Here is a 25,315-nt window from a genome sequence, read left to right as displayed (position 1 = left end):
ATTAAAATAAATTTATAACTGATAGTTATTATTTATATATTTATTCTAATTTAGATATATTATACTATAAACTGTCATATCATGATAGTATACATTACATATCAACATCATATGCTTTGGAAAAAGAAAAAAGGTTGTATTACTATATTGTATTACTATATTGTTGTATTAATATAATGTAATGATTTTGATTAAATATCACAATGAATTCACACATAGCTATATGTTTATACATATATGTTGTCAGTCATATGTAAGCTGCTTTATAGATATTTACATTCATATTATTCAACAAATCGTTTAATATTTTAAATTGTTTTTTTAATAAATAAAATTTAAAAAAATCTACAAAGTACATTAGACACACTCCAAGTTCTTAAAGAATTCCTGTAGAAATATTATAGGAATATTATGGTAACCCCGCTTAACAGAAAGGCTTAAGTGGGGCACACCAGTCAACATTTATGGTTTGAGAAGACAAGCAAAGCCAAAAGATCAAAAGCATGCGGGAAATGGGTGCAGCCTTCAAACACAAAAGACCCCTTGGTGATCAACAGCACCCCCATCTTCCTTTAAAAGCCGCCCCCCCCCCTCCCCTCCAACCCCCCCTTTCTCTGGTCGAGGTGCATTGTGGGGAAGAAAGTCGTTGCCATTCGACCTCTGCGGGGCCTGCGCGGACGCAGCGAGAACCCTGAAATTCATTATGCGTTTAAAACCTTTATTTATTTCCGCATAACCTACATTCTCTCACCGGGAGGGCCAAAGCGGAGAAAAGAAACGACGACGGGCCATCTCTTTCGGAACATACATCGTTTGCAAATACATTATTATTTTTGTCGGAGGGGGATACTGTTGAGAAAGTGAAGATTCTAATATATATTCAGAAAAATGTCCGGTGAGAGAAACCGCAGGTCGTTGGCTTTCCGAGGAGGTGGATTAGCTGGGTTAACGGGTTCCAGCGGTATCGGTGGGGGGAACTGTAACAACAGGGAGGCCCCGGCCTGTCAAGACCGACATTTTAACGGGAACAGGCCGGATCAAGAGGAGGACAGGGATCTGGGGGCGAAAGGACCATCGCAGAGGAGAGTGGAGGGCGCTGGGTCTGTCAGCGATAGCACGGAACCCGAGGCGGAGGAAGAAGAGGACCCGGAAGGGGGCAGCTGGGCAGCCGGGGACGGCGACGATCGTGTGGAAGGCTCGGTGGAAGGGGACGACGGGTCCAGGGAGGGGAGTAGCTGGACAGCGGGGAACGGTCCCAGCAACGCCGACGGCCAGGAGTCGGGAAGCGGTGCCACAGGAGGCGAGACGGGATCCAGGAAATCTGGGGTAGAGATGAGACCGCAGACGTTGCTTCAGAAACACTCACTATTCCATGCTTCGTGGTTGCAAGAGTTTCCATGGCTCAAATTTTGCCAGGAGACGGGACTCATGTCCTGTTCTTGGTGTCACAACATTGCCACTAAAAACAGCGACGAGCTTGTCAAAGGCAGTCGCAACTACAAACGGGCCTTGCTGCTGAGACATCACCTGTCCTCTGAGCACGGGAGAAATGATCCCACCAAACAGGTAACGTTAGCTCACGTTAATGACGCTTTCGCTTAGTTACCTGCGTCGCATTAAATACCTGCCTCACATTAGTCACAGCATGTGTCACTGTCTGTTTTGTTTGTCACTTATAACGATAGTTTGTACAACTTTGAAGACACAGTGAATGCGAAATTGGGTTATTCCCTGAGCTTCACAATCGCCTCTCCTGGCTAATTAGCTAGCACCAGCCTGCTAACCTGAGCTAACAACTAGCCTAGCCAACTAGCCGCTCGTAGCTTTGCTGTCTAACCGGAGGTAGATGGCTAGTGACGGTAGTGGAAAGCCCCCAGTGAGGCTAATGTCGACTAACTGAGTTACTGAATGGCAAAACACGCTCAGCCACTTCCCAGGGTGAGTGACATAAATGTTCGATTCATCTAAAGTGTGGGTGTTTGTCCACTCAGTAGTCAAGCACAAACCTGCTCCAGTATGACACCTGCCAGCCACTGTCAAACTGGAGACTATCTCTCATAATGAGGGATGAACTGTTTGCCACAAATAACTGTTAATCATTTTCAGTCGGCTATAAAATCATTAACATGTGATGGACATTAGTACTTTTTTATATGCACACTGTACAGCAAACCCTTTTGTTGCATCGGCAGCTGTCTTGATTGCTAGCTTACTAGAGGTCACACAATGGCAAGGGCTCGACCCTAGCAGCCTTTGGGGAACCGCACCCCTACCCAACCCCCCCGCCTTTGGCCTCTCATGCAGTTCTGCTGGCTCGCAGTCCCGGGTGACCTCTGGCGCATTTCTTCCTCCTCCACCTCCTCCTCCCTTTGGGGAGCTAAATTAGAGGCATTGTGCTAGAATGACCCCCCAAAATCCATAGATGGTGTCACTTGCAGGGCTGGACAAGAGGAGGAGAGTAAATCATGTTGCCTGGAGCCTGACAGCTTGCCTGGCCCATATGCAACCTTTTGAATAGGCTTGAATGAGGGAAATTGATGTCAGTAAATAGCATGACATGGCATCACCTGACCCTGTCATTCACATATTTCTGGATTAATGGGCTCTAGTTTTGTACCTTTCAGACATATCTTGTGATCAAGGCCCCAATCTGTATGCACAAGACTGGAACCATATATCATGCTAATTAAAAATTACTCCTCCTTATTTAATTGACATATGCTTGAGGTAAAGTTATTGACTGTATGTTACATAGTGAATTGAATGCTTTCAGTTGAAAACAACCAAGCCAGCTTTATATTTGGTGAACCCTGTCGTTATTGATGTGTATGAGGTCTTTTTATTGGTTCATTATTTTTATTGCAGTGTAGGCAGCATTTCTATAGTACTCCCTCAGTGACCTCATAAAAAGAGGGAGTACATATTTGCCTGAACAATCAAATGTCAAAGCATGTTTCTCCTATCAATCCCATATAACAACAAAAACTTATTGTTACTTATTGTTACTTGTACATTTCCACATCCAGCCTCATATCCTGACAATAGTCTGAACTGTCAGGGGAATTAAGTGCAGGATGCTATTTGACTCTAATTTGTGAGCGAAGAGGATTGCACTACTACATTTAGTTCCTTCCTTTGTACACGCAATCACTAATCAGAATGACTTAAAGTGATCCACTAACTTGTACACATCTCTAATTGGTAAGGAGAGCAGGAAGGAGTGGATTAGGGGCTTGGTGTGGCTTTTCCCTAGCAACAAGGACCCCAGACACTGTACAGAGAGGTTATCCAGGCCATTTCCTTGTTTCCTTGAAGGATAATGTCCCATTGCTGCATTGCTGGAAATTATTTAATTCTGTTTTGTATTGAATTATTTCTTGCTGTGTTTGACGTTAGTTTTTTAAAGACTGCCTTTTAAATAAAACAGTAACCCTCCTCAAATATACAGTATTGTTGAAATAATGAGTAGCAGTGTATGTTAAGTTAGGCTGCATTGTGAACTGTGCACTAACGGGGAATTATGGTGTTTCGAGGCAACATCTTATTCTGTTCACCCATTCCTGACGTTAGTCAGGCCTCTGCTGCATTCGTTAAAGCTAACTTGATTAGCCCTAGCACACCAGGGCAGCTGTGGTAAATGTGGGTCTCCTTGGAGAAGGGGGCCGTTGTCTTTAATTCTCTAGATGCCGTCTTGTGCTCAAATTGTTCCTTATGCTCACTGGGAAAAGGTTAAGATGAGGCAAAAGTAGACCATTGGTACTCTGTGATCAGATATGAGAGCATGTATCTGGAACCTGTAATAGCCAGTTTCATTCTCTGGTAACAGTTTTTCCCTTATGTTCACACATTGGTAAAAGGTTATGATGAGAAAGAAGCAGACCACTCCTACACCTATTTTCATACAGAAGATGTGTGTGTGACTAAACATGTTACAGCCACATTTGTTGCCACAGAGCAATGCCTTTTCGTCACCATTTCAGAGAGACTGTTCTACAACCCTAGGTTCGTTATATCAGAACACAGAGAGGTACATTGCATAATTATAACATGAAGTTAGTTTCAGTTTCAGCTCTCCACGGTCAGCCTCTTCATACACTCCCTGTTTTCTCTCTCACCCACCTCTGCGTTCCCTTGTCTCTCTTGTTTTGTTCTTTGTTCCTTTTGTTTGCATCAATAACAAATTTAATTCCCGTCTCGAATAGAGACACCTGCTCACCAAAGCCCAACAATATCTGAGCTATGTTCAACCCAGGACAGGAGAAGGGTCATTTAGTCACGTTAGAAAATGTTTGTGGACCCATTCAGTTTGACGGCTGAATGAATGTTTTACCTGCATTGCTAAATGGGGTGTATGATAAGATAATACAACACTTTGCTGATCCCCAGGAGAGAAAATTCAGACATGGGGGAAGGCTATACAAGTCATTTTCACCCCCTCATTTTAGCTGACTCAAACAGTATACACATTGTTAAGAGTCTCCCCGTGTAGGGAAGGGGATCCACCCATTGCGGTCTGGTGTCTGCCAGATAGATGGGATGTTTATTGGGGGCCACAGGTCAGTGGAATGGGGTGGGGTGGAGCCAGAGGGAGAATTCTTCTCGTTGAATCCATCAGTGACTCTCTCCACCCTTCGCTCGTTCCCCCCCTCCCCCTTTCTCTGCTTCTTCTGTCAGAGCATTGTTAAGAGGCCGGGAGACACTTGGTGCAGCCCTCCCACACCTTGGGCCAAACGCACACTGTGGTATTGTTCTAGTATCTAGGGACAGACGGGTTGGGTGAGGAGAAGGGGGTGATTGAGGGAGGGATACAGTAGATATAGGGAGTTAGGAAAGGACTGGTGGAGTTGGCCTCGGGGCTAGGCTGGACATGTGACTAAATTGATGGTGGGTGGGGGTAAATGAGAGAGGGTATGAAGGCAAACGTGTGTGTGTAAAAGGTAAACAAAAACTGGCTCCAGTGGGCCATTATGTTGCATGGGGACAGTGCTATATCACATGATCTGTTAGAGGTGTGTCTGAGTGTTTGTCATGGATCTGCTGGCCTTGGGGCTTTGTGGTTTGTTTGGGTTTGTGGTTTATTTTTGTTGAGGGGCTCTCTATCCTCTAAGTTACAGCATATGACTTGACTGCATAGTCAGTGTGTCAGTAAGCCTGAATTTATGGCCATCTTGGTTTGCTTAATCCACCTGTAAATCAGTTCTTATTGGCCGTTCACTACAGATTTTGAAGCATCCATGTTTGACCTAGATCAAAGGATTCTTCTTCTCTGGCGCCCTCTTGAATTCTCTTGAAGTCTCTACCATCTCTGGCTCAAAAAAAAAAAAACCCAGCCACGTCATGACTGGGGGAGGTTGATATTGTCCCCACATTCTCTGTTGGCCCAGGCTGGTTTTGCCTCCAGCATCTGCTGTGCAGGGTTGGTCTGCTGGTTCCTTGAGCCTCCTAGCTCACACGTGGCACATCTGGAGAAGGGATGATGCTGCTGATGAGGCCAGTATGGAGCAACTTATCCAGTACCAGGCTGTCCTAGCCTGACTCCAATAAGTGCTCACACACACACTCAAAACTCATATCAGACCTGCCAGGCAAAGTCTTACCTCGCTTGCCCATTGCCTTTCTCTGTGTAATGGATAAAAGCTGTGGGGAGTCATGGGGTTTGGGGGTGGGATGGCTATTTAGCTGAAATGATAAAAGGGGTCTTCATATTCTCCAGTGCTAGGGGACTGGCCTGAAAAGGCTTGTTTATTTATAGCATTTCTGATGCATTGACTTTTTTTTCTGTCTAACTCTCATTGTCTTGTGTCTGTAATGTGTGTTTGAAGATATTTTTGTCACCAGATGTTAAATATAATTAATCTCCCATTAGCATTGCAAGTTAAAAGCTTTTTAGGTCTGAACCTATCATAAGAGGAGAGCTGTAGCCGAAAACAAAAACAAACTGAGCACGACCACCGGCAGTCTTAACTTGAAAGCACATCCAACTCGTCTTGTTGTGATAGCACTCCTGCCTTTCACCACACCACACCAATATATTCCACCAAAGTACTCAACATGATGACCATACCCCTCCAGAGGCTTTGATGTGTATATCATGGAATAATTTTTTCTTCCTCTCCTCATCCTCTTTGCCTCACCCACATTGCACCCTGGCTCTTTTTCTATGCTTGCGAGTGGGAGCTGCTGTGTAATAAGAGAGTGAGTGCTGAGCCCTTTCACAAAGGCCCACAGTGAGTGGACAATAAGCCTCGGGGAGAACACGGGCTATTGTGAAGGCTAAAATGGGGTGACCCATCTCCTTCTCTCCTCTGCGCTCGCTTTTCGTCCCCCTCTGCTCCACATTTTCTCCTTCGCCCTTTTTCTCGAGGCCCAAGGTCTCCCTCTCTGCCCCATGCTCTCGCTGGTTTTCTTTGTATGTGTCTTACCAGGCTTTTCTCTTTTATGCTCCAACCATTTCTCATCTTCTTTTCACACTCATTTCTACCAGCTCTGTTTCTGCTTTTCTTATCCATCAGAACTCCTCACTATAGTTCTTGTCTCTTATTATTTTCTCTCCTTCTGTCCTCCTTTTATTTCTTCTAGCCTGCAAAGCACATCCACTTTTGCCCTCTTCATCTCTCCCTCATTCTGCCTTTCATTTCATCCCATCTCTCTCCATCTCTCCCCCTCCAGCTGTGGCCGAGGATGATAAGCCCCCCTATACTATACTATGTGCCCGGGCTGCCCTGGACAAGAGCTGCAGTGTGGAGGGAGTAGGGGTGGGGGCTGGGTGGGGACCTCAGAGAAATGGATTTAATCTGAATTACTCGAGCTGAAACCCCAGCTGTGTGTATGTGTAGGCAGTGTTTGTGTGTGTGTGCGCGCAAAAGAGATGGTGGTGAGTGGGGGCAAAAATGCAGGGCTCGAGCAATGTGAATTATTCTGGATTAGGACATCTGCTGTGCAATTCTAAAATGAGCTAGAGATGTATGCCGCTGAGTGCGCTGTGCGAAAACACTATAATATAGATCTCTTCACATTCTGGGTGTACATGTATATTTATTTTTTATTAGACTGTGTATTTACGTCTGGCAGCATTTAGACTTTTACCTCTCTTACCTACCCCAAACTACGTGGGTTATGCTGTATGTGATGCCATGTATTTGGTAAGCATATGCACATGTGTGTGTACTCCCCTCTCCCCTCTCCGTACCAGGCTGGCCCTTTGCCCTGTTACGGGGGAGCAGAGGAGGGGGAGTGGGGCTGTTACAGGGTAGTTCTATGCTTCTGCCAGTTTCCCTCCCATCCTTCAGTCAGGTAGTGTCCTGCTTTGGACACTTGTCAGCCCTCCTCCAAGCCTTATTATGGCCTTTTTTACAGCTAGCTTTTAAGTTCAAGAGAGAGAAAACTGTACAGAAGTTAAATGTGTGGGAAATCTTGAATCTCACAAAACTACTTTCCAGTCTAGCTTGGCTTCTTTACATGACTTCTAAGACCAAGACATGCTTTCGTGTTACTTCAAATTAGGTGTTTAATTACGCTCCTGGCAAAACTCTATCACTGTTGACTTTTAAAAGAAATAAAAGCCTCAATGTTTTCCGACACATAAAATAGCCAGAGGGGACAGACAGTGGTCTTGGATGCATGTCTTACAGATGCAGTGTCCCTAGTTTGAATTTTAAATAGCATTATGATGTACTTGATTCTGCTTCTTTTGTTGTGTTTTTATATCTTTTGTGCAGCCAGTGTAAAGCTCACTTCAAGGCTCACTGTTTTGTATTGTTTTTCAGCAATCATACAAGCAGTGATGCAAAGTTCTCTACCAACTGTAGCACGGTCACAAGATATGTTGTCTTTTTTCAAGAAAGAGGTGTCACTGTTACTTTAAACATTCGACCGATTGAAAATGTTACTATCACTATAGCTGTACCCTGTCAAGTTGGAATTACAGAATGCAACAGGTTTGGACTCGTTCTCTGGGGTTTGTTGTCAAAATGTATTCTGGAAAATGTAGGAAGTTGTTTTAATTTAAATATATGTAGTTTATGAGAAACAAAGCAAATTTATAAAAGAACTCCTGGAAATCACTGAACACTGCACTTGAATGTATTTGTTATTCTACAATACATGGGCTGGATGTCTCCGTCTGTTTTAACTGAAAAAGGGAAAAACTGTCTTACATTAAATTATAGCCCTTCAGATTTTATTAATCTGTTGTCTGGCTTAATGTTATAGTTTTTATAGTGGTAGTTATGGAGTATAAGTGTATTTAAGGAAATAAATTGACAGTACTGCTCTGTAATACTACTCTGCTTAAAAGTAATACACCTTTCATTGCCTCTTTCCCACCTCCCCCATAACAGAAGCCTGTCAAACCTGTTCCACCCCTAGGGCAGGTGTGTTGGTGTCACATTGGGAACCCCGTGTGTGTGTGTCTAACACAGAGTTACAGGAAGGGCAAATATGTTTGTGCCTAAGTGTATTTATGCTTGCTTTTGCAAATTACTTGTTTGAGCATACAAACATTCTGAAATATTTTTTTCTTCTTCCTCTCTTTCACCTAAAAGGAGACAATGAGGCCCTCAGACAGCGCCAGCCCCTCCACTAACTGCTCAGAGGAAGATTACCGCAACAAGCCCAATGAGAACTCCTACTGTTACCAGCTTCTTCAGGAGCTGGACAAGCAACGCAAAAGTGGCATCCTGTGTGACGTCAACATAGTCGTCTCGGGCCAGGTGTTCCGTGCACACAAGAACATCCTGGTGGCGGGCAGCCGCTACTTCAAAACCCTCTACTGTCTGACCAAGAGTGAGGCTCAGGACCAGGCCACGGTCACGCACCTGGATGTTGCTGCTGTGCAGGGCTTCTCAGTTATCCTCGATTTTCTCTACTCCGGGAATCTGCTGCTTACAAGCCAAAATGCCATTGAGGTGATGTCTGTTGCTAGTTACCTCCAGATGACAGAAGTTGTACAGTCATGTAGGGCTTTTATAAAGGACGCCCTGAATATCAGCATCAAGCAGGAAGCCCCTGATTCAGTGGTGGTGGACTACAACAAGAGGCAGATGGTGGCCAAAGAGGGACAGAGAAGTCTGGACCGAAAGCCAAGCAACTTCTGGGCCACAAGCATCCTGTCGAAGCTGTCAATCAAGGCAAGCAACAACCAAGGAAAAGAAGCAATGGAAGAAGACGATGAAAGCGGCAGGGTGAAGGAGGAGACCAGCGATATAGAGGTGACAGTGGTCGGGAGTGAGGGCTGTGCCCTGGTGACCCCTGGAGCCTCTGGTAGCTGGGCCCACCACAACGAGAACTCCTCTGATTCAGCAGAGACCAATGAAACACGGGCGGTGAGCGGCCAGGCGCAGGTCTTCGTCTGGAACGAGCCTGCCACAGGTGGCGCCGCAGCAGCACCCGCAGCAATAAAAAGAGAGGCACCGGATGCTGCGGCTGGAAGCGGACGAAGGAAAAAACAGACCACCACACGGCGCTTTGTCTACAACTTCCCACCAGAACCTGAAGAGGGATTCGATGAGGGGATGTTCATCCAGCCCTCAGCCTCCTACCCCAGAGAGGACTTCTCCTCGCTCTCTGAAAATGCTGGTAAGACATACATGTCCACCTTAAACACACCTCACATACTCTTCACACCCGGTCCTTTCCCCTATAATTAATGTATAGCTTCACAGTTAACTCATGAATTTCTTATTCCCATTACTTACACCGTAAAGTCCCTGAAAGTGAAATGTGGAGACTCTTTTTTTGGTAGAGAGGTGCATACAGAATTTTTGTGACATGATCAAGACTTCATTTCAGTGTAAATCCAATATGTATGATTTGAAATGCATATTTCCCTACATTATTTATGAGACGCAGTAGCCTGATAGCCTGGGTCTCTGTATTGCATTGTATACACTGTAGAACGCTGAGCTAAACGTGCCTTGTGTGTTTAAGTAGCCTGTAGTGCATAAAGCTTAACAACATGGCCTAGATCAAAGAGCAGTATTAAAGGAGAAGCTGGTAGTAATGTTTTATGATCACCGATCCTGCCTAACCTTTCTTGGCAAGGAGATACTAAAGGAATCATGGAAATATTGTGAGAGAAGTATATGCCTGAAAATTCATCTCTGTGCTGCTTTACAGATGCATTGTCTCACATGCAATGGGAGACACAATAACCAGTCAGGTAGCATAAAACTATAGGTTTGGCCTGTAACAGGTATTGCCTCCATGCACTGTATTTGTTTGCTGGCAGTCTTCCAGCCTCTAAAAGATCACACTGTTGTTACTTGGAGGCAACATTGCCTCATTTTTATGAATGATCTGACACTATTTTGTGACACATCAGATCATATCAAACATCCATGATCATCTGGCGTAATTCAGTGCTAAGAAGCTCAACTGCAGCTGCCTGCAGTGGGAATCACTGGCATGATCACTGGCTTTCACAGTCAAATTATTGATCACAGCACAGAAAGTATGGATTTTTAGCTTTCAATCACCATCTTGCTGTTACACCTAACAGCAGGGATCTTTGCTTATCAAGCTTTTAAGTTGCTATGCATAGCCAACAAGTGACTCACTCCCAGCCATGAGCTCCACTAATCACTCCAGAGCAGGGGGCTTTCGAAAGTTACGCCCACCTGGAGTGCTTTGTGTCAGCACAGAGATGTGTTGCCACATCGCTGCTGAGACTTTTTCTAAAGAAAAGATGAGACATTTTGTAACATTAAGTGACATACATTTACTTCTTCATTTAATGATTTAGTAGAAAATTATTAAGAATAAAAATAACCTAAATACAAGGAGATAGTTGGGGAGAGAGTTATAATTTCTACACACAATGAAAAGTTTAATTGGTCCTGTCCTGCATTTACTTAAAACCAACACTATACATATGCTGTGGTTGGCAAAAACACTGAACACCTCCGACCTTTTAAGTGGCTGTCACTCATTCTCACTCGACGATACTTTGGCTCTCCTCTCCATCTTCTCTCTGTCTGTTTACCCTTTGATACCTTCCGCTTTCCATCTCTTAATCTATCCATCGCTCCATCCATCCTATTCACATCCAGTGTGCTGCTCTCAATAATCTCTTCTCTCAGCTCCAGCCTTCTCTTTCTGTTGGCCCCATTAAGCATGGCACTCCATGTAACCATAATGATATCACATATTAAGTGGAGTGGTATGGACGGGGGAGGCAATGTGTGAGGCATAGAGTGTGTAGAAAAAGAGAGAGAGCTACGTTTTGTGTTTGTGTGTGAGAGCAACAGAGAAGCCCTCCCTAATGCAGGATAATGAAGAAAGCAGGGGGAACATTTCTTCCCCGAGGCCTCCCTAAATGCACTTGAATGCTCTTAGTGCCTCCAGCTCCTCCTAGGGCTCTTTTTAATGTGTGCACGAAGTGATTCTGGGTGTTGTAATAGCCTGGAGAGACACTCACTCTGTCTGCATGTGCGTTAACTCTGCAACCTTCTTCTCTTCATGTGTCTTTGCTGTTTAGCTCCATGTCTTTAATGTGTACTTCTTTTCCAAATAAGGTTTCGGTTAAGATTTTAAGTAGGCCGTTAGTCACAGTAAAAGGTTTCAGAGCAGCCATTTACCCCTAAATTCAGTCAATTTACCTCAAACAGTACAATTCACTCACAGAGTATATAGTAACAGTTGAAATATAGATTTGTGAATATTAATTCTCTGTAAGGGCTTAAAATATTAAAGATTTGTCCACAAAAAATAACTCTTTCCCAGTCAAATCACTGTGTTAAAGAACACTGCAAGTCTGTAACTGATGGCCGCTCTATTGTCTAACATGTGGGAGAGGTGGTGTCCAGAGAATTTGAAGCTGAAACGTGCAACAAATTATCCCAATGCTCTTTGATGTCAGGGTGGGAGGATGGCCTTTTACCCATTTCTTAAGCTAGTGGAAATAAACAAGTGACCTAATTATAAGTTAAATGTAAAAGTTTCATTTCCGTGGACAGATTATCAGCACCGTCATACTGTATACAGTGTTTTTCAGTTCCTGTTGTAAGAGAAGTGGGGGTTTTTTTTATTATTTTTTTTTTTTTTACATTTTCTCAGTTCCCTTTAAGATTGTTCCCTGTAGTGTGAGTTTTTTGAATGAACACATATTTGAGATTTCTAGCTAGATTTACTTTGTTCATCTATAGTGACAAGGGGAGACAGGCAGAGAGAACAATAGAGCCACAATTAAATTATATCTGAAGAGGAAAAAGACAACCTTTTGTTTCTCTGTAGTAATTTAATGTGCTGTCAAAAACTCTCTTGTGTGATACTAGTGATTGCATATTTTTCTCCATGATGTGGACGTTGACTATCCTTACCATCACATCATACCAATGTGATCTTGACAATATTGTGGATGAGCCACTGAACTAATTTTTTGACCTGAACTTGTGTTCATTTGGGTGGTATAGGAAGAGGTGGCATCCAGCTGTGTGGTGTATGTAATGTTCTGCATTTGTTAACTACCACTACTGGCTTTTATTTCTAAGTACTTGTGGGTAGAAAGCTACCGTGTCATTCAGTTCAATTCAGTTCGTTTACAGTCAGAGCATGCAAAACCATATTAATGCCATGTAGATGAACCAGATGGTCCAGTACCATGTATGGACAGAAAGTCATTTGTTGAAGGTTTCAGTTTGTGACAGTGTTTCCCACAATCTCTCCCTGCCGCGCAGGCTTGATCTGGCTTGTATTGCATACAGTGCAACATTTGTTGTGCCTCGCTCTGGATGTGTGTGGGTGTCACATGATTTCTAAAATGTTAGTTACGCTTTAGAAAAAAAAAAATTAGAATGCATATTTAATAGTCATGTCTGCTGTATGTTATTAGATTATCCTATAAAACTGTTAACATACAATCAGCCATACAGAAGAGACGGGGAAGGGTTTACCATTTTGCTCGTGGGCACTACTAGGCACCAAAATCTCATCCTTGGGTGAGAGATGAACTCTAAAACTGGACAGCCCTCTTGCACCATTAGTCATTGTTTGCTTGCATATTTCAGTTTGAGCCCATAAACAGTTATCCTCCACCATACTGACTGTCCCAGTTTCCCACAGTGATGTCGCACGTTTGGCTTTTATTTTGCTTCAGTTTGATCTGAGTGGTCACGCTCCAATGATGGAAACACAGTAGCCTAAATGGTGCTGCTCTTTCTGTTGCTTTGTTTATCACTTTTAAAATAATTATCGTTTGGAAGAGATTGTTCACCCAATAAAATGTCCAGAGATCCTACTTACAATTATCATCTTTATTGATTAATCTGCTGTTTATTTTCTTGATTAAAATGCCAAAAAACCACCTGTCACAATTTCCTGCAGTCCAAGTTGATGTCCTCGTATGTCTCGTATTGTTGTCTAACCCTAACCCTAACACCAAGTTTATAATTTTATTAAACATGCAACCATGAAATATATGTCATTTTCCTTGAAAAAATGTCTTAAACAATGAAGATATTATCAAATGGAAGCAGATAAATTTTGTTGCTTGAATATTCAGTTAATCAGTAAAGTGTTTCATCACTAAAAATGTTATAACACCATAACACGTTAACTTTAAAGGTGCTAAATGTATGTTTTTGCTATCACTACATAGCCAACATTTGCATTGACAGCTGTTACTCACTAGTCTAGGAGAAATGTTGCAAATTCAGAATCAAACTTCGTTCCTCTGCTCACCAACAGCTGTCTCCAGCAATGGAAGACAATGGTAATGTTAACTCTGCTTTTGCTGCTTTTCCTCTGCTGAAGTTAGCAATGCTAAGTCACTGTAGCGACTGGTCTGCCCTCAGTCTAACTTGTAAGTAGTGCTGCCCAGATGGTGTATTCAAATGTCTTGTCTGAGGCTTTTGGTAAATAAACAACTGGTAATGTTGGTAGTGATAGCAAAAATTTACTTGTAGCACCTTTTAATGTCATATCATCTTAAATCAGCTAGTCATTTTTTTTCTTTTTCCCAGTGGTGGATATCTAATTTTAAAATGAAAATCAAGTACTGATGATGATTCACCAAAAACAAGAAACAGTGGTGTCAAATATAAATGCAGAGGCTGGTGTTGGATGTAGACACTTTACAGAGTCACAAGAAGACTAGTGTTGTGGAAAATTAGAATAGTTGAAAGTGAAGGGTGGTTTCAAGTCTCTAAGTACTTTGCCATCGCTGTCTGCTTTTAACACACTGAGCCCACAGCCAACACTCACTCGTGGTCCATGAATTCTTGAGTCTTCTCCAAACAACACTGTTGGATTGTTTTAAGGGTGGGAGCGGCACACAGTGCAGGTGAAATGCATTTGCATACACACCAGTCTCTGTTAAAGTGTGCACACAAACACATACCCACGCACAATAACCTCCCCCCCCAATCCCTGCGAGGTGCAAAGCCGCCAGGGGCAGTCCCTTCCCTCCCTAATCCACTCTAATGCACTGGGGCTGTCCTCACTATTCCAAATATTGACCCAGGGAGAATAGACACACACACACACACACACACTCACAGTCACAGGGGCGTGTCTTTAATGAACTCTTAAGCGCTGATGCTGTAGGAACCGGACACGCAAGCACGCACACACAGGTGCTCACAAAAGCTGAGTGAAAGCTGAGCTGGTGTGAGGACTCGACTCTGTCATTCTCTAATTAACCCCCTCCCTCCCTACTAGAGCCCTGGTTACACCATTAGTTTGTTGGCTCTGGCCTGGAGATCACACTGTTTTACATATAGTAGGGACCTGTGTGTGTGTGTGTGTGTGTGTGTTTGTGTTTGTGTATGTTGTTACCTGAAACTTCCATTGTTTCATGTGGGGGATGGTTAGTTGGTGTACACAAGGCGTTGTAAGGTGTGCACCCCCCAGGCTCTCAACCACCTCTCATCTCTCTTTTTCCCTCTCACTTCTCTTGCCCCCTCCCCCCCTTTTCCCAGAGCTGGCCAATCAGATCCAGTATAGCATCATCCAAGACTTACAGCAAGGGGAGTCCTGGGAGAATGGTAAGACGCCGCACTCTCTAGACTACAACTAAAAAAAACTAGCACAGGCGGCTCCAGTGAAACTTTAAAACCAAAATGCATTTTTTCAAATGAGTGTGGGCAGTCCATTCAGTAAACACCCCATTTCTAATAAGGGCTCATGTTCAACCAGCGTTTCAATGCGCACTTGATCTGCATGAGCCTTTCACACAAAGTAATGACCTGTGTTACCCCCATGGCAGACTATTTACAGAAGATATGAGGGTGGATGGGTCAAGTCAGGTTTACTTACAGAGGCCAAATTCATAGATTTGTCTGGTGGTGGAGGCCAGTGTGTCACATAAGTAGGTGGCCATTGTCCACCAGACTGAGAATCTTTGGCTGTGTTTCAGAGCCATACTAGACACTAATTCTAAGCATGTTTTGAGTACTTTTAGTGTGTTCACAAGTTTCGAAGTGAAGTAAAAGGAAATTTTAAAAACACTATTTTCCCACAATGCATTGCAGAAAGGCAATGGAGGATGGTCACAGCTGGAAAATTTTTAAACTAGTTGTGATAATGGTGGGAAAACAGCTGTGTGAACACCCCAGAAACAAAAAATAAATAAACTATTAAATCTATGGAAAAACATTTTAACTGAATAATTGTGATATTAGATTACGGTTTGACGTGCAGCTATTGTATCACTTCCTGTTTTTTATACAGCTTTTGCAGTAATACATACATACTTAGCATTTTCTGCTAAGACAATTAATACTGCATAAAGTACACACAGTATACTTAAATTATGTCATATGGAATTGGGGCTCCCCATTTTTAGGCTAATGTGATGTGTGCAGGTACAGTACTTATAATAGTGGCTCTCCCCTTTAAATTTAAAGGCATCTGAAAACAGACAACCGGGTGTAATTATATCCAGACTGAAATGGTATGTGATGTTGCAATAGAGACACTTCATCAGCTGTGGGCAGAACACCAACTGAGTTTAGATCTGTCCAGAGGCTGCTGGGTTTCACTTCCTGCAGACAAAACGCTGAAGACTACAACTCAGTGTTTAGTTAATTTATTGATAATGTTATTAACCCAAATTAGATTAGTTCCTAAAAGGAGCATTCACAGTATAAGTGGGTAGAGAAAATGAATGGATGGATGGATGTAAAGTGCTGTACCTGCTGTCAGCCAGCAGTTGCCATGTCTTCTCTTTTTTTTTTCCCCTCCAAATGGCCGACTTGAGGACAGATCCTGATTGAGAGAGACCCAAAGGTTTTGCCTTCATTGCTCTACCAAAGTCTGATGGACTGGTATTCATAGGGTAGGGTCTCTAGTGTGAATCAGCCTCAGGCCCTTCAGGCCTTCACATGCTACATGAATGTAAAAATACTTTTTTTTTTTTTTGTTTGGCAAAAAACAAATGAGATGCTTGTATTTAATATAATGATTTAGTTTCAGTTTGTATCTGTTCAAGGCTGCAATTTGTTGTCCGCTCTGCATATATGTACAGGTGACAGTAAAAATCAAGTTTCATCCTCTCGCCTAAATAAACTGCTTTTTACACCTCCAGAAGGTGCTCCTCCACTATGTACAACACACACACACTGACACACACGCATATGTAGAGTGAATACACAGGTGACCTGCTTCTCATCAACTCTCCTCCCTCCCTCCCCTTAGCAACCTACCCTGACAACGCCTCTGTTGTGTGCTCCCTCGCTCAAACAAAAGGCCCGGCCCTGTTACCCCACTCTCTCCACAGTGAAGACTGATGCTCTGTTTGGAGCCTTTTCATAATCAATAGATTGCTTATTTCATTTTAAGCCCAGCTGTCCTCCGTTGCTTGTTAGCATAAACATCCCAAGAGGAATAATGAAGAAAGTGCTGGTGTGGGGACATCTAGATTTGTGTCCTCTACACACTGAAGTGAAAAACACATTTACGCCATTGCCTTTAGTTATTGAGCGCTATAATAGCTAAGGCTGATGAAAATTCATGATAAATAGTGTTTTAAGCTCATTTTTATATGTTTTAGCTTTTCTGTTGCTTTATACTGCTTTATATGAGGCTGAGTCATTAGATTATTAGTTGTAATTTACATGGAATTTCCACCAAACTGCATTAATATGTTCATGTTGTACAACGATAGGTCCATGTTCCTGCTTTACATTCACTGCTAATGAGTGCTTATCCTATCCAACATTGTCATTGTGAGACCTCCAACATCATTTAAATTGAGCTGCAGACAAGCACCAGTTACTTAGCAACAGTGACAGAGCTGGATGCCACAGTAATCTTATGCATTTCTGCAGTTTAACAAACTTCTATAGCTTCAACTAAATGAGCTTTCTGTGATACATCAAAGTGAGTGGTTTGTCTTCTCTCTAATGGTTACCACATCCTAACTCAGTGATTTGATATAAACAGGATATTGGTTCTTGACACACCCGTCTCTCCTCAGAGGATCTATAGATGTAAATGTAGCTTTTATGATAATTGCCTTTTTCCATCTCGATTCTATTAGTTTAATGTAAGTCCAGTCAAATTAAATTAAAACTTCAAGTCAAAGAGCAAACCATAGTTGTGTGTTTTTAAGATGTAAAGCAAAAAATCTGATCTTACATTTGAGCCGATGCTACTTAATCTGTCTCTCGCTGACCTTTCGCTGTATCTCCCGATTTGTTGTTTTTCTCTGTCTCTGCTTAGGCGAGTCCTCACACCTAGCCCTCAATAAGCTCAAGTGCCCCCACTGTAACTACATCGCCAAGCACCGGCGCACGCTCAAGAGGCACCTGATCATCCACTCAGGCGTGCGCTCCTTCAGTTGCGACATCTGTGGCAAGCTGTTCACCCGCCGCGAGCACGTAAAGAGACATTCCCTGGTGAGTCCGCACACGAACACTCACAGTATCATCTCTTCTCTTATTAAACCATGTAATGTGCCTCCACTGTCTTCTATCAAACACTACAGTGTCTAGGCCACCCTCACATCATTGCATTTCACCTCAGGGTGTTTGGCAAATTTTTTGCACAAGGGGAGTGAGTGCAACAAGATATTTTTCAGAAGTAGAAGTTTCTGGCAGTATATTATCTTGTCTTATGCAGGGAGTATCTTAGGGTTCTCGCAAAGTGGTACAAAACGAATGGATCGTCCCACATTACTTGTGTTTAAAAATAAGGAGGCTTAGTAAATTATTTCACTGGCAGCACATCCTGAAAGAACAAACTAAATACTAATGTAATGTGAATTGTTTTATTGAGCTAAAGTCAAACCTCAGACTATCAGATTGAGCTTAATGGGAAAAAATACCCTGGTTCCCTGTGTAGGAAGAGGATAAAAGTGCACTTGTTCTCCATTAATGTTTAAAGGATTAAAGGTTTGTCACTTTGGGAAATAGGCCTTTTAATATTAGAAGATTGATACCGCTGTAAATACGAAGCTACAGCTAGCAGCTGTTTAGCTTAGCTTCTCAAAACTGATCCTGTAAGCGTCATAATGATATATGACCACGGAATCCAAACTTAAACTATTAACCAGACTCAACCCACCCCCTTGGCTGTCTTATTGCCCCCCCACACCCAATCCCTCTCACAGGTGCACAAGAAGGACAAAAAGTACAAGTGCATGGTGTGCAAGAAGATCTTCATGCTTGCAGCCAGCGTTGGTATCCGCCACGGCTCGCGGCGCTACGGTGTGTGTGCGGACTGCGCTGATTCGCACCAGGCCACTCAGGAGGGCCTGGAGGGCATGGAGTTTCCTCGCGATGAAGACTTCGAAGGCGAGGAAGGGGAGGACCTGGAGGGGGAGGAGCCTACCGACAACGACCAATCAAATTGGGGCGAGGGCAACACTGGTGCTGCCCCAGAAAAGGACTAAGAATTTTAACAAGCTTGAGAAACAAAATAAAAGTTGATGTTTAATATATATGTATACAAAAACCTAGCTGGTAAACAATCAACTCCAAAGTGCTATCAAACCTTGAGGTTACTTAATTGTGCAAGTATATGACAAAGAGATGGATTTAAAGAAAAAAAAAAAGCTTTGGTATAGTGGGAACTCCAAGATGTACAGATTTTATTATTGTTAAAATGTGTCCAACTCTGGGCCCAGAGCCCACAGGAGAAAGATTCTAATGACGAATAATATGATAAATCAGGTTTTTGGTGATGTATTGCTATTTCCTGTTTTTTGGGGGGGGGGAGTTGGGCAGGGTGATGATGTAGTTTTTGAGTTGGGGGTAGGCCAATCATCTAAAAAAAGTTAATTATTTAATTTATGAAGAGAGGTTATTATGGTCTTATCAAATGCTATAATTTTATTTCTGTTTTTGTCTACAGCAGAGGCACAGTTATGGCTGTTGCTTTCTGCTCAGTCTGAGAGTATATTGCTTGGTGCTTGTAGAAGTACATGGAAGAAGAGCATTATTGCTGACAGTAAGATTTTGAACTTGCTCTGTAGAACTTGTTTAGATGCGCTAATTATTATATTATTCTTTTCTCTTTTTTTTCCTTTCCCTGCACTAATCTTGGAACCAAAAAATCTGTTTTGTGACTCTAATGTATCACAGCCATATTTATGATTAATTTAAGAGGGCTGTGATATTGTGCCAAACAGACCGCACACCAAGATTTAGCAGGAAACAAAAACTACTGAATACGCTTATATTAGAAAAAAAGAAAAAAGACAACGTGAGTTTTTTTTGTTAAGCGGGGAAAAAAGATGAATTTTTAAAAAAAGCGAAAGTACAAGGGGAAATGTTATTGCTAGCTTTATACAAATCACGGCGTCACAGTAACACTTTATTATTATTAAAGAAAAGCATCTGACTTTCACTTAAAGCTTGAATTTTGCCAAATGACGAAACGTTTGGTGCTGTAATGCTTGTCGCAGAATACTGGACCTACAGGCTATATATGATGTTTATAATCATAAAGCTTAAACTGACTCAGTTATACATATGTAATCAGCTTAAACTATAGAACACTGTTGTGCTACGGCGACTATCAGGTATGCTTTGCCATTGTTTTTAAGCTTTTTATTTTATTTAATGCACACACATACATACACACACACACACACACACACACACACATACCATTTTGTAGAACTACCGGCAGTACTTGTAATTGACGTTTTGAGGACCTAAGTGGACATCAATACCTGTATACGTTTGTTTATATTTGGTACTGAGTTATATAGTAAATACAGTATATATATTTTGAATCACTTGAACGTTGGTTGTGAGGGAGAGAAGTGTGCAGAAAACCATCATGTGTAATGTTTTAAGTCTGAAAGAACTCCATTTTTCATGTGTAAAAGGTATACAAAATGTCATCTGTTTAATTTGATGTAAGTTTGTTTTTATTTTTTAGGTCTGCCAGGTAGAAAAACACTTTGTTCCACAAAAAGTGAAGCTCTATGGCGCCTCATAGACATGCACTTACTTTTGCGTTCATGAATTTTTTTTTCTTGCTTCCCCAAAAGCGGGTCTGAATGGAACTATATAAAAACTGTTGTGTCTTTCTTCCAATGCGCAACTTTTTTATTAGATGTTTTGTTTTGTTATTTAATATTATATATTGACTCCAAAATGCAATCAAGACTGTTAATTTCTATTTGTCCAACCAAAATTGTTGTTTTTAATTATTGTTGAAATATAATGTATGAGAAAAGCCAGGTGAAAACTTGCTTAGTGTAGAAAAATCCTTGCTCGTGTCTGTAATTGTTGAGATTTTTAAATGTTTTTATGCTACAGAATCATTCACTTTACCCTAGATACATATTTTGTTTAATTTTGTCCTTTCCACACGTTTTCCTTTCTCCTTTGTTTTTTCATTAAGCACATATTTTTTAAAGAAACACGGATTGTTTGCGGGTTAAAACCTTGGAACAGCAGTATCTGTTCATATGCAGTGGAATATACAGTATGTACTGAAGTGCTAATGATACAGACGATGTGTAACTTCCCTTTACTCTCAGTGCAAGAAGATATATTTTAAGTCATAGAGATATTCATCCTCTTGGTGTCACTTTTACCTTCAAATCACTGTGGGAGGGGTTATATTACGGATATATATATATATGTGGAGAATATATGAGATAAATATATATATAAATATATATATATATGAAGAATATATTATTTAACTAGTGGATTTACTTAATGGAACACATTGACAGTCAGCTACAAACCACCTGATGTGGTGGTTTATTTCCGTGAACTTTAACCTTCCTCTTTCTCTCTCTCTCCGTTCACGCTGTGTGCTTGTTCATCACACCATCCTGTTGTCTTGTCTGTTCTTTTGATACTATTTACCATCCTACTGATTTTACTGTAATGAATGAAACTCAAAAACTATGATGTATCATTTTAGATTTTATGCTGTATTTGTTATATGGACAAAAAAAACACAAAAAACAAAGCAAAAACACTACAGATGTAAAGCAGAGGTTTTTTTTCCCCAGCTGTATTTTTTTACGCTGTTGCAAAAGGTTGTATTTTTCAATTTCTCTCGAACTTTAACAGTGATGCAAAACTCGGGCCGCGCCTCAGTGCCCTCTGAACACAAAGCAAATTCAGGTTACTCTTTTTACGTTTTTATCAAAGGTTTTCAAAGATGGAACTACATTCTCCTCTTTTCTCTCTGAATTGTACTACTGTTCCTCTCTATACTACATTTTAAGAATAAAACTTTGATATTGCTTTAACCTTTTTGTCCACTCATTTTCCCTTAGTGTGACCTGCGCTCCTCTGATGATCAGCTGAACAAACCTGTTTCTGTGTGGAAAAATGAAATGAGATTCATCTATTCGACTCCCAGGCCAAACATTTACTTTTCAAAGACCCTTGAGGAGATTCTCTTCAGATGATTAACAAAGTAAAAGTCTCACAGCAAGAACGTTCTCAGCAAAAGTAAAGGTAATCATTCCCCTGTAAGAATGATTTTATTATTCTATTATTGTATATGACATTATTAGTTGATGTAAGATCAGCGTGTGAGCAGCATTTTACAGTTTGAGATTGTACTAGTTTGAACTATGTTAAGCACAGTTACGTGTTTTAGTCCTGTGGTTCTCAACCCAGGGCTCAGGCCCCCCTTAGATGGTTCACAAAATAAAGCTGAGTGGTTGTGAGATGATTAATGATGATATAATAAATGTGCCTTAACTGAACACTCTTTTTTTTTAAGGTGTCACAAACCAAAAAGACTGGGAGCTCTTTCGCAAACAAAAGAGATCTTAGACATAAAAGTAACTAATAATTATATCTGTCAAATCATTTTAGTCATTTGAAAAGTGCAACGTTTCCCTCTGAACTTCATCTGTCAAATACCAGCCTGTCCTGATGAAGTGCCTGAAGTGCAATCAACAGCTTGCACAGTGGCTCAGACACAGTTCATACTGACACACCTGTGGTAAAGGGATAACAACAGGGTGACGTACAGCCGGCAGTCAAGAGTATTCATTCCTGGTGATGAGATGATATTTTCAGAGGGACTTTTGACTCTTCCAGAAATTTTACAGCTCCAGGTCAGGTCAGCAATTTTTTTTTAGTGTGGCTTGTGTTCTGTCAAAAAAAGAAGGAAAAAAAAAGGCACTGGTGGCAAATGCTCTTTCTTTCTTCAATTGATCCAACGTGCTCTGATTTTCTCCCCAGATTGTCTGGTCCAACCCAGGAATGTGATTTCTGCTGACTCCTGACAGATAGCTGATAGATGGATGCTTTTAGACGTTGTAAGTCATGAGCTGCTCCTCCCTCTGAAAGCCAAAGTGCTGCCATCTGCTGTTAGGACTGAGACTGAAAGCTCATTCGGCTTTTTGTCCCAGCTTACACCAGGTGGCAGCACTCCTCTTTACATTTCCCCTGCTGCACAGTCACGCAGCCAACTCAGCTCCTGTGCTGTCCCAGTTATTTAGTGAGACCACTGATGGAAGAATTGATGCTTTGATGAAATATGGGTTGTGGGTTTCCACCAGCGCAGCACTTGTTAACTGTTTCTGCCTGCAGTAATGCAGTGATTCTCCTGTACAATTTTTGCAGCAATAACTGTTAAATACCATTAAGCTTTCCATTTAATATGTTTTAAAATTCCTAAATAAAAGCAGTCATGAAAACAAATTCATAGCATAGAATCTTTGTTCACAGATTAGATATTCCCCTTCCCAAGTATGCATGATTACAAAAAACTTTGTCATTTCGACATGCTGGTTTGTCAAACAGGACCATACACTGGTTTACACAGTCAGATTAACATATCTGATGGTGCAATTTTCTGTGACAACTCTTCTAATGTTATCTTAAAAACTGAATGCAGCAAATTCTACTAGTTTGGCTCTTAGACTGGAAAACAGAGTGAAACAAATGAAAAGAATGCATTAAAAGCACAATCTACTGATGTGTGTTTGTCACGCTGATTTTCTGTGGTACACACTGTCCTGTAAGTCTAAACTGTGTCCTAACCTCAGTTTATTGTAGTGTGTTTATTTCCTCATGGGCATGAGCGCTGCTGGGTGTTTGAGTGTATCTGTATACACACACAGATGCAGTCATCAAACATTGGCCTTGTGGGCAACCACACACTGCTCTATTCTTTTCTGTGTATTTCTGTGTGCGTTCATGTGCGTGTGTATGTGTGTGTGTATGCGCAAGCCTCCTTCCCATTCATAGAGCCTTTTGTGTGGGTGTCTGTCAGCGGTGTTGTCTGCAGGCAGGCCCCCATTGTGTTGAACCACTGCTCCTTATTGACACAGGGCCCCTGGCGCTTCATGTTCCCATGGCCCCCCAGCCACGGCGGACGGAAGCCTGAAACCGGAGCCCCGGACCTGGGGAGAGTTTGTTTGCACTCCCCTTTCTCTCCCTTGGTGCTCCTGGAGCTCATGTCCGCAGGGACGGGGCTAAACGGATGGTGGCGTCTTGCAAGTGTGTATGTGTGGGTTGTAGTAATGGGAAGTTTGAGCAGGGGGGTTCTGTGCTTGTGTGTGTGTGTGTGTGTGTGTGTGTGTGTGTGTGTGTGTGCGTGGTGGTTTGGACATTAAAACCTAAGGTGGAAAAACAGGTAATCATGTAGTCACAGCTGCAGCTGTTGAGAGGGGAACCCCAGTGCCACCAATTGTGTGGGTATGTGTGGGTGCGTGTGTGCTTGTGGGTGTGGTTTTGACCTTCACGGTGTGTTGGTCCTCTGCTGTCCTCTGTAATGGCTTGATGCTTCACAGTGAGGCACTCAGAGGTCAAAGGGAGAGCAAACATTAATGGAGAAGATTATTCTCTGATCGCTATTATCTCCTCAGTGACCTGCTGTGACCCTGCACTGGTGACTGGAGACAAATCTGGTTCCCATGTGCAAAGTGTTCCCAGCAGGACAGCTTAATACTGCGCTGCACATGGCGTGCGTCCACACTTTAAAACTCACATTCCTACCGTGACACTGCAACAATTTGTACAATAGAACTATTGTCATTTAAAACATATGGACAACAAAACTTTTTATGTTTCTGTCTTTCTGACTCATATTTCTTCATTTTTCTTTTTTTCATCTTTAAAGGGCAACTCCACCAATTTTACCCATAAAGGTCACTTTATTTGCTTTATTTATGTTTGTCATAGACAATGTTACTCAGCCTGTGAAAACAGTTGTATAATGTTGTTTGTAGGTTTAAAGGGAGCTTTCTAAAATCTGAGAAAACGACCCTGATGATTTCATCTGGGTTGTCTTGATTTAGGCTAGAGTCATTGAATATTTGACAGAAAACCATTATAAACTGCAGGTATTAAAGATATTAGCTGCATTAGTGTTGCATTCTGAGAAGCATAGGGTTCTGTGTTTTTGCAGCTTGGTCCATATTAGCTGCTAAAAGTTTGAATATTGTTGTGTCTTTTATCTATTGCAATACTTAATCCCTGGACTAGCTCTTTCAGCACAAACGGTATTTAACCTGTTGAATGTAACAAAAACATATGCATATTTAAGTTTGTTTGTTCTTTTTTTTTTGGTGACTTAATGGCAGATTTTTATTTGAAAAGTAAAAGCATTTAATGTCTTAGAAGCAAAAGTAAAAGTAAAAGCTCAACCTTTGCTCTGATACAGTTTGTTGAAATTCAGTCAAGTCAAACCTTCACACTGTTTCATAGATATTCTTTATATCATTATAAGAAATGTGGAAAAAGGACCTTTACTCTTTCATGAGTGGCTGAGATGGGGAAACACTGGTTGATGAAATAAAATGGGTGTATGAGAGGGAGGGGGTGGAAATGCTCCATCTATCCTTTCATCCAACCGTGTGTACAATGGAGCTCGGGGGTAGCGGAGTGTGTGTGTTTATGGCAGGTTGAGACCCACACACTGTTTGGCTGACAGGCGTTGC

At 41.8% G+C, this 25,315-nt stretch overlaps 1 protein-coding gene across 6 annotated transcripts; it reads left to right on the top strand.

Moving 5' to 3' along the window:
- Positions 1–617: 617 nt before the first annotated feature.
- On the top strand, positions 618–23,153 carry zbtb10 (zinc finger and BTB domain containing 10). 6 transcript variants are annotated; one of them, XR_001963407.2, is made up of 7 exons: positions 618–1,566; positions 8,544–9,576; positions 14,916–14,981; positions 17,659–17,834; positions 21,689–21,872; positions 22,239–22,488; positions 22,611–23,137. XR_001963407.2 is itself a non-coding variant. In XM_018698074.2 (6 exons), exons 1-5 carry the CDS (start codon positions 889–891, stop codon positions 21,821–21,823), a joined length of 2,088 nt encoding a protein of 695 aa, XP_018553590.1. In that variant the 5' UTR covers positions 618–888; the 3' UTR covers positions 21,824–21,872; positions 22,611–23,133. The 6 variants fall into 6 exon arrangements, 3 of the variants coding, with proteins under 3 accessions (XP_018553590.1, XP_018553589.1, XP_018553588.1); XR_001963405.2 differs by having other exon boundaries at positions 21,689–22,483; positions 22,611–23,153; XR_001963404.2 differs by having other exon boundaries at positions 21,689–22,488; positions 22,611–23,153.
- The last annotated feature ends 2,162 nt before the right edge of the window (positions 23,154–25,315 follow it).

Source organism: Lates calcarifer, linkage group LG3, assembly GCF_001640805.2.
Source record: "Lates calcarifer isolate ASB-BC8 linkage group LG3, TLL_Latcal_v3, whole genome shotgun sequence".
Lineage (NCBI taxonomy): Eukaryota > Metazoa > Chordata > Actinopteri > Centropomidae > Lates > Lates calcarifer.
Note: the sequence above shows the minus strand (reverse complement) of the source record. Positions and strands in the feature narration are given on the sequence as shown.